This window comes from Lynx canadensis, chromosome B2, assembly GCF_007474595.2.
Source record: "Lynx canadensis isolate LIC74 chromosome B2, mLynCan4.pri.v2, whole genome shotgun sequence".
In the NCBI taxonomy this organism is placed as follows: Eukaryota; Metazoa; Chordata; class Mammalia; order Carnivora; family Felidae; genus Lynx; species Lynx canadensis.
Window position 1 is genome coordinate 100,216,224 of NC_044307.1, and position 10,361 is coordinate 100,226,584.

A 10,361-nucleotide genomic window follows, 5' to 3' on the forward strand; every position below is an offset into this window, starting at 1 on the left:
AAAGAATAGTAACTTTACAGTGGGAGAAATCAGGCAAATCCTATCTTAACCAAACGTTGAAGGTTAATACCCCCAATGATGTTATGTGGATATCATGTACCTCCTCATATGATGTGATCATCAAGCACTTCACACCTCGGCGACATCTCCCAAAAGCCATAATCCTAGTCTATCCAGGAGAAAAACAGTAAAAAATCCCAGATTGTAGGACATTCTACAGGTTTCCAGGCCAATATGCCTAAAGACCACCAAGGTCATTAAAAACAAAACAAGGAGAGACTAAGAAACTACCACAGACCAGAGGAGACTGGAATAACATATCAACTAAATGCAGTGTCATACCCTGGATTAGATCCTGCAACAGGAAGAGAATGTGAGTGGGAAAACTGGTGAAAGCCTGGAGTTTAGTTGATAGTAATATACTAATGTCAGCTTCCTACTTTGCCAAATATGCCGTGGTGATGTAAGATGTTAACAATGGGGAAAACTGGGTGAGAGACATACAGGAACTATCTTTGCAACTTTTCTGTAAATCTAAAATGATCCAAAAATTATTTATTCAAAATTTAAAAGTAAATGTAAGGTCTCCAAATTTACAGACTCAAACCAACAAGCAGTGACATATTCTCCGAAGTAAAAATTGTCTCACAAGGACAACTGTGCCCATAGGACGGCAGGGTAAAATATATAAAATGTGGATTTCCCCAGTAATTTCAGACCCCTGGAATCAAGATAGAACAGCCCCCTTTGGGCAGGTGGTTTCAATATTCAATTTTAAAATGATCAGTTTGGACAACGAGGAACATTACTGTAAAACCGTTATAACAGGAAGTAGAAAATAGGTCCTGCCAGATCACACTGAGCCAAACTGCACTGTTGCTACATACAATCTTTATCTCCCTGCCTGCTTTTTGGAGCTGCCCATCGCCCTGGTCCTGGTGTGCCTTCTATCTGGAAGGCACTTCTGACCCTCCTGTAGCTCACTTGTTCTCAAATGTTTTGTTCTCAGGAGCCTTTGTATCCTTAAAAGTGTTGAGGGTCCCAAGGGTCTTTTCTTTATGTGAGTCGTCAGTATGTATTAGAAATTAAAAAGGAGAAAATTTTTAACATTTATTCATCCACTTAAACATAACAGGAATAAGCCGTTAAAGAACATATAGCCATAGTTTTCAAAACAAAATGAAACAAAATTAGTGAGCAGCATGGTGTTGTTTTACATTTAAGATTTCGATTAATGGGGTACCCGGGTGGCTCAGTCCATTAATCAAGTGTCCGACTTGGCCTGGGTCATGATCTCACAGTTTGTGAGTTCGAGCCCCATGTTGGGCTCTGTTCTGACAGCTCAGAGCCTGGAACTTGCTTCGGATTCTGTGTCTCCCTCTCTCTCTTCCTCTCTCTCTCCCTCTCTCCCAAATAAATTGACATTAAAAAATTTTAAATTTAGATTAACGGAAGACAGCTAGTTTTTCATACCAGTGTCTGCATTCCAGCTGATGCATTCTCACGTGTCGGCTAGCCTCTGGAAAACTCCACTGTGCCTTCATCAGAGAGTGAGACTAAACGAGTCAACTAATGTCTCTGTGTTACTATGACAGCAGCTGGGATCTTGCAGACCCAGAGATGTGCAGGTCTCACACCGTGACAACTGCTGGCCTCACCTGTTCCTGCCGCAGCACCTCCTCTCCATGGCTCTGCTCCCTCCACGCTAACCGCCTCCATCAGGCCCCTACTTATCCCCCACTGCCTGCTTCTCTCAGGCCCACCCTTTCTATTTGCTTCCCCTGCTCCACCATCTCTCATTTGCTCATCTCCTCCCCCATTTCTTTCTTTCCCTTCTCTGACCACCGTATACAGCTGAAGTACCTTCTGTTATATACGTGTATTTTTTAACGAACGTCAGGTGAATGCTTTCTATTCCTCTACCAAATCAACAGCCACCAAAGAAATCCCACAAAAGGCTGAACGACACTCCCATAAAGGTAGGAACGGTGCTTCAATCACGTTAGTCTATCCTGTGGTGCCCAGAACGATGTGCTGTGCAATGTATACAGAATGTCATAGAATCCCTCTGGGTAAAAGGGACAGTGCTGAGGTTAATGCATACTCAGTACCTCTGGTAAGGAGAGGTGTTCACGAGGCCAGTGTATGGGGGCACCTGGGCGGCTCAGTCAGTTAAGCGTCTGACTCTTGATTTCAGCTCAGGCCATGATCTCATGGTTCATGGGTTTGGGCCCCGTGTCAGGCTCCATGATGACAGCACAGAGCCTGCAAGGGATTCTCTCTCTTCCTCTCTTTCTGCCATTCCCCTGCGCACGCTCTCTCTAAATAAACAAATCAACTTAAAAAAAAAAAAAAAGAGGCCAGTGTATAAAAAATTTTTACTGGGTTCTCCACCAACAAAAAAATGAATGTGTGTGTGGGCACAGATGTATAAAATGAGCATATCTGGATACACGTATTCCCAGATTAAAGTGACATACATATGATGCATATGGAAATATAAAGTCATATATATTTACTTACACGTATACATTCGTGTACAAAGTAGGTGTTTTCATGGTGCTCCAAAGAATCATCTTTGCCAGCCAGAGGGGTGAACACACCCCACCTGGGAGACTATCACAAAGTGGCAACGCTAAGCAAAGTCATAGAAGTGGTGCTGTGAAACTGTCAAGCTGGCAACGTCCCCAAGTCCTCGGGGATGACTGCCAAGCTGGCACGTGGCCACGGTTCCTCACGTCTCATAGAAACCCACGTCGATAAAGAAGTAAAATGGAATCAATGTAACATATTGTGGCCATCAAGACACCACACGCTGGAGCTGGCCACGGTTTCAAGGCTGAACTCTGTGTTTGGCACTGGCCCCAGCAGCTAGTTCAGAAAAGAAAAACACAAAGCAAAAGGCAAGCAAGCAACAAGTGGCTTTTTTCTAGCAACAGAAAGGGAGGGAGAACACACAAATACTATTCTCAGAGTATGGGATAGGCAGCCAAGAAAAGAGCCTAGAGCACTAAAGCCTGAGTCCTTGCAGCTAAAAGGAGCCAGCTCTGTTTTTCTAGAAAAGGCGCCCCTGCCCGAAGAAAAACTATCAGAAATCTGCTTCGGTCTATTCCATACAGAGGGGCCGGGTAGGAACAGCAGGCTGGGAAGACAAGCCTGAGTTGCTGTGACTCAATAGGCCCTGAGAAGCTAAGATCACAGCTTGAAATGGTGGTGCCTGAACCCTCATCCCTGCAGGTCACTAGCCCCCATGCATGGGCTACTAGATATCACTGGAGAGCCACAGGGTCAGGCTCTGCCCTTGGCCTGCACACACTATGCTACTTGTGAGCACCTGGTGTGGTTGGTGGGTCACCTGCGCCAGGGAACAGGCTTGTGAATTCAGGAAGTGTTTCTTCCTTCCCCGGCAATTTCTCAGGAAGCACTTTCCAGCCTGCAAGGATGATGGATAACAGGATAGAAGGATCCTGTTAGACAATTCCATCGGAGTGGTTCTGCTTCTGTCAGGCAGATTCTAGATTCTGCTGTGCCTGTTCTTGCACAGCAGAAGCTCCCCATTTCCCTCATCCAGGTTACACCTGCTGCTTGTGCTATACAGGACACCTTATTTGGCACTGTCTGGGTGGGTTACTGTGCCTATTCTACTAACACTGTATGTTGGATCATGCACGTTAGCATCTGGGTTGGTACCTAAGTAGTTTCTTCCCCTGGAATGGCTCCACCGTTGAAAAGTTCACATTCTGCTGACCGTAACCTCCCACTCTCCCCCATATCCCCGAGTGCTTCCCATTGACCCCATCCCCAGCACCATCCAGGTGCCCAGTCTTTGGATCCCACCAGCTTCTTTAGCTTATTGCCACCTTCCTGGCTTCAATTCCTTCCCCAACCAGCCTGAATCCCACAGTCAACACTAGAACTACTTACACACACACACACACACACACACACACACACACACACACCAACAGAGCATCCACCACAGCAACCTCTGAGACTAGGATTTGTCTTCTCTATCCCACCCCTAGTGATTGTGGTTCAGGAGGTCTGAGGTAGGATCCAGAACTCTATACAAGCTTAAAACGCTTCCTAAGAGACTCTGACATGGATGAGAAACACCACCCCGGGAAATCAAAATCTTCAGTTGAATTATCTGTTGATACAAGATTTGACGTTGAAAATATTTAACAGTTGTTGTGGAGCCACTGGGACTCTCCTAAACAGCTTGTGAGGGTGTAATTTGCCACAGCTGCTTTGCACATCTGTCTGGCAGCTGACCACATGCACACTCGGCCAGAGGGATTCCTCTCCCAGGTACGTACCCAACGAAATGCATACACAAGGACCTTAAAATACATAGACGAGAGGAACTATGTGTGATAAACCCAACCTGGAGACAATATAAATGTCTGTTAACAGTGAGTGAATGAACTGTGGAATATTCGTGTCATGACATCCTGTATGCTGGTGAAAACCAACAAACTACCATGGCGCTCAATGTGGGTGACCCCCCCCCATATATGATGTTGAACAAAAGAAGCCCAACCAAAAGTCTATGATTTTTTACTCCATTTATTTAAGTTTAGAATCAGACAAAACTAACCCGTGGCCATAGCTATGAGGACAGTGGTGGCTGAGGAGGGGAGAGGATATTGCTTGAGAGAGGGCATGAGAAGGGGTGGTCTGGCGGTGTTCACTTTATGATGATTGATCAGGTTGTAGAGTATGGTGCATACTTTTCTGTATACATGTAATATATCAATTTAAACGTTTTATATCTGCAGGACCCAGAGAGCAGGAAAAGTACTCGGCAATGCCCTGCTGAGGCTTGACTGGAATGGGTACCAAGTCATACCCAGTGTCCACATTGTGCCTTCAGCCCTGAATGGCCACCCAACCCATACTGACAAGGAGGCGTCTTGCCTGAGCAATACATTATTTATCCAAATGCCTGTTAAATGCCTCAAACTGGAATTCCCACAAGACTCTCAAACTGATGCAAGCCCCAAGCCTGCCCCACCTGGAGTGTAACTGTTTCTGAGTTTAGGACACCATCATCTACACAAACCAGAAATAGGATGCATGGAATGGGGGAGTGTCTTGCCCACTTGTCCTTTATAACCAGAAGGCCCCATCAGTCCCTCCTGTCAAAACTGTCCAGTCCTCCCTGCTCACACTCCCCCTGCCTCGGTCCAGACCCTCCTTATCTCCCGCCTGGGCTCTTACCTAGGTCTTCTCTGGGCTGTTACCAAACTCCTGCCCCTCCAATGCACCTTCCATTCTGCAAAGTGACCTTCCTAATACCTAAACTCCTCAGCATGCCACACAAAAATATTCTTAGAGATGACTGTGAACTTACCTCCCTTCTGTCGCCCTCATACTTTATACTCTAGGAATAATACGCCTCTTCGCAGTTCCCAAACAACCCATGTTGGTTCACAGAAATATGCTTTCTACATGCTGGAAAGGTCCTGAGTATCCTTGCAACTCAAATTTCCCTTTCCTCGTTGCAAGGATAACTTCTGGAAAAAACAAGACCCTATTTCCCGAGGCATCTAGCATTCTGACATACCACTCTCTCCCTTACAAAGATTACGGTCCAACAGGTGTTATCAGTCTGCCCAACCTGAGGACCCTCTGGGATAACACTTATAGATATAACACAGCACTCTGTTCACAGCTAGAGAGGCACACTAATGGAAAAAAAGAATCATACAGACACAGTAGGCAGAAACCCCAGAGGCAAGGAAAAGCAAAGATGACCAGAAATGGACCCATGCAATCTGGGTGACAGGTGAAGAAAATTACCTTCAGTCCTAGATTTATATCATTCTGTATAAAGAAACGTAACTGGTGGTACCCCTCTGTGGTCAAGAGCATGGCCTCCAGAGCCAGATTACTAAGGTTTGAATCTTGTGTCTGTTATTTACCACCTGGGACCATGGGCAAGATCCTTAAACTTTCTGTGCCTCAGTTTCCTTATCTGAAAAGTGGGTTGTTGAGGGACTGAAAAGGGTTAATGTAAAGCACTATGGCACATTGTTAGTGCACAGAAGTGCTGGCTATTACGATGTTCATAAGGTGAAGTCAGAAAAGATGAACCAAAGCAGGTTCATATATTGAAAAAACAAAACTACCTGTGTCCATAGGTGTAAATCAGCTACAGGCTCCACATTCCAACTCTAGTATTTTAAGTTATTTTTCCCCTTAAGCCAAGACAACTCAGGGAACCAGTTCTGAGATTATCCCAGCACAGATACCTGAGTATGCTTCCTCATTTCCCTCTCACGTGGGCCTTAATCCATGAAGTTTATGGAACTTCAGTATGGCTTCAGGACAAGACCAGGAACAGCTTTTTAATTCTTAGGTGTCCTGCTTCCCTCTCTTAAAGGTGACTAGGATAGTGCTTCCGCCCCTTAGAAATGATTAATGCTAAATGAAAGATAATTAAGGTTCCCTACTTAACACTTTCACTAGGTTTCCCTAAAAGAAGGCTAAATAACGAAGCACGATAACCTCCCTTTCTATTTATAAACAATAAAAAAGCACAATTACAGCAAATATCAGAGAAAATTGGGGATCCCATGCCATGGTCACACTGTTTTCACCTTTTGTAAGCATGCTTGTTACCCTTGCCTCGCTACATGCTGCTTTCACAAGCCAACCCTTCCTACCAGGATGGGGACTCGGGTAACAATAATAACCATGATTTACTGAGAACTTACTGAATGTTAAGACTTTTGCACACACCATTGTAGCCAGCTAAGAGTTGTCTCCCCAAATCCACTCTCTCCTTTTCCCACCATGGAGAGCTACGTTTGACTGTTTGCTGCAGGTGAGGACAATGGGGCCAGATGCCCAAGCACAGAGAGAGAGAGAGCCCCATGCTGTGGATGACAGGGCTGCCTCACCCACTTGGGTCCCTGGATGACCCCGTGGGAAGAACCTACCCTGAATAGTTACTGGAGAGGGACAAACTTCCAACTGAGGGATCTCTGTTAGCCAAACACCAACTGATACAATGACCTTGTTAATCTCTAAAATACAAAGGGAAAGAATGGTATTAGCACCTCCTACCTCATAGGGTTACTGTAAGGATGTAATGAGAGGCTGCATGTGGAGTCCTTACAATAAGCATTTGGAGGGTAACAATTACCCTCATTTCACAGATGAGGAAGTAGTAAGTGAAATGTTGAAGACCACACAGTATGTGGTAGAGCCAGGACTGGAACTCAGACCTCCAACCCCCAGAGCGGATCTTGTACTCCCCATGCTATTCTGCTTCAAGAAGGATAAAACAAGATAATATATAAAGAGCCCGATGGAGTCCTGGGGATGGTACCTAACCGTGCTCAGGAGAGCATCATGGTTGAGAGCGTGGGCTATGGGGACTGATGGACTTCCAACGACATCCAATTCTGCCCTGCCATTACCAGATCTGTGACGTACGCACAAGCCCCAGTTTTCTCAGGTGTAAAATGAGAGTGATACTACCAATCTCACGGAGCTGTAGAGAAGACAAAAGAAGGTAGCATGTACCAAAAGCTTCTGACAGAGCCAGGCACAGATCAGTGTTCAAGAAACACAGGTATTAGGAGGAAGCAGGAGAGAGCTGGGACCTCCTGCCTCTCCTAGGACTGCTCAACCACCTTCTCCCTCCCGCCACGCAGAATCATAACCAACATTTATGCAACTTTCCGGCTTGGAAAACAGCACCACACCATCTCCTCACTACAAGCCTGGGAGGTAAGGCAGGAATTATTGTGATTCCTGTTTTGTGGATAGGAAACTGAGGCACAATATTACCAGAATATTAGAGGTAAGAGGCAGGCCAGGACTTAGCTCCAAACCTCTGATCGTCATACTTACTGTATAGCCCCTCACCCAGCAGCCTCTCCTCCCAAAAGCCTCTGGGTCAGAGAGGAGCGTTTCTCTATGAATGAATGAATGAATGCAATATTTTAATGTCTTAATTAATTTGACGAATGAAAGGGGGGTGCAACGTGGCTAAATCTGGGTCCCAGCGTGTGGCGTCTGTGGGACCCTGGCCCTACCAGCCTCAGTTTCCCAATCATTAAAATAAGGATGCAAACACCTCCTTCGCAAGGGCATCAAATGAAACTCTGTGTGTAACAAGCCGACACAATGTACCTGGCACATCTTTAGGCTTCTATAAATGGCAACAAAATCTGACTAACGGGTTTTCCTGGGGCAATACCTGCCTGCCAGGCACAGAGGCAGACCCTACGGGGCAGAGCTGGTCAGCAGTCGTCCGGGGAAGTGAAAGAGGGGCCGGTTTGGCGGACTGGAGAAACGGGCCGCCAGGAGCAGGCACTCCTCCACTCGTGTGAGCCGGCCGCTCCGGCCCGACCTCGGACTTGGGCTCCCGCAGAGGGCGCGCCCCGGGTCCCACCTGCTCGCAGCAGCCACCACTCCGGAGGCCAGTCCCAGCGCCCCGCTGCTCGCTGTCGGGGAGACCCCGGCGCCGGAGTCCGAGAGGACAAGCCCAGCCCTGGGCCCGGAGTCCGGACGCGGGTCTCCCGACTACCCCACGAAACGAGCGGGAGAGGTTTCCGTATCGGGAGCGCCGCGCGAGAACCCCCCCCCCCCCACCGCAACGGAAAGAAACAGACCCCGCCGGCGCCCCCTCCACGTGGCTCCCGCTCCCCTCCGCCGCCCTCCCCCCTGCCCACCCCCAACTCCCTACCTGCCGAAGTGCCCCACGTGGTCAAAAATCAACTCCAAATTGTGGGGCTTCATGGTGCCGCCGTGCGCTGCGCTCCCCAGCTGGACACTCCGAGCGCGCCGAGCGCCCGGGACGGCGGGCACCGCGCCCCGCCCCGCCCCGCCCCGCCCCGGGGGGCCAGCCCCGCCGGCAGTGTCCCCCGCGCGCCAGCGGGCGGCTCGCGGGGCCGGGCTCGCTTCCCCCCTCCGTGGCCGGTCTCCCCTCCCCGCCCGCGCAGCCTCCGGCTTCTCCCCGCCGCCGTGGCCTCGTCCCCAGCTCGTCGTGGTCCCGGGGCCCGCCGTCGCGCCCGCGCCCTCCCTCCCTCCTGTGGGACACTCACCGCGTCGTCGTGGTCGCCTCTCTCTGTCTCTCTGTCTCTCTCGGTCGTGCCGGTGCCTCGGGACTGCCCGAGGAGGCAATGCAGAGACCGGGGTTAGGTTTGGGGGCCCGCAAGAACCTAGCATCTTTGGAAAGACACGCCTCACAAGCGTGGCACTCAGACTTGCGGGAAGGGGCTACTGCAGGTACGTGATTTTTCTATGTAACATTTCTGGACTCCACTCTCGCCTGGGACAAAAACCGCTCTCTCAGACGAGGCCGACAGTTTGAGCGCCAGGACAGAGTCTCCAAGAGCAGAGCATAAAGAACGGATTCTGATGGCCCCGAAAAGTGACAGGATCTGGCAGGGCTGTGTTAAAGCTTTTATGTCACCCAAAGGGCTAAAGAACGCTCTGGGCAGAGGCTCGAGCAGAACAGTGGCAACAAGAAACTTGTACTTGAGCAGGATTTGAAAAAGAGAGAAAAGCTCACTCCCAAAGTACTTCCCTCACCTACTGGTATATTCTGGATACCTATCCTTTGTCAGTTAAGCGTTATGAGAAATTGTACTTTCAATCCATTTATGGTGTTTTCAATGATCAGAAGTGGTATTTTTTATCTTAATGAAGTCAAATTCATACATATGTTCCTTTATAATTTGTGGTTTTGTATCTTGTTTAAAAAATTCTGCTTTACCGGGGGCACCTGGGTGGCTCGGTTGGTTAAGTATCCCACCTGGCCTCAGATCATGATCTCAGGGTTCATGGGTTCCAGCCCCTCAACAGGCTCTATGCAGATGGCTCAGAACCTGGAGCCTGCTTCGGATTCTGTGTCTCCCTCTCTCTCCCCCTCTCTCTGCCCCTACCCACCCCCCCTCTGAAATGGATAAACATTAAAAATTTTTTTTTAATTCTGCTTTACCATGAGGTCACAAAATATTCTATTTTCTTCTCAAAGTTATAGCTTTTGGCTTTTCTCATTTAGGTCTTAAATCCACTGAAAGATCATTTAGTTTAAGATAGAGATCCAGTCTGGGGCTTTTGTCATACACATAAAAAATTGTCCAGCACCATTTATGTATGGCATTTTCTATCTCTGCATTGCCACCTCTGTCATCTATGAAGTTTCAATTTATGGACCGGTTTGTTCTGGGCTCTCTAAATCTGCTCCGGTGACCTATTTATTTTTCCCTATACCCATGTGTCTTTATTATTATAGTTTCATACAATATGCTCCAATCAAACTTTTACTACTCTTCCAAAATAGCTCTTATCAAAGACACCATGGTCCCCATGTTGCCAAATCCAACAGTCAATTTTCA

At 47.8% G+C, this 10,361-nt stretch overlaps 1 protein-coding gene across 1 annotated transcript in view; it reads right to left on the reverse strand.

Moving 5' to 3' along the window:
• Positions 1-8,792, reverse strand: part of SLC22A16 (solute carrier family 22 member 16) — a 41,155-nt gene extending 32,363 nt beyond the window's left edge. Inside the window, exon 1 of the mRNA XM_030316157.1 lies at positions 8,705-8,792. Within this exon, the coding sequence (XP_030172017.1) occupies positions 8,705-8,757 (53 nt within the window). The 5' untranslated portion in view covers positions 8,758-8,792. The remainder of the gene's footprint in view (positions 1-8,704) is intronic.
• Between the last annotated feature and the right edge of the window lie 1,569 nt (positions 8,793-10,361).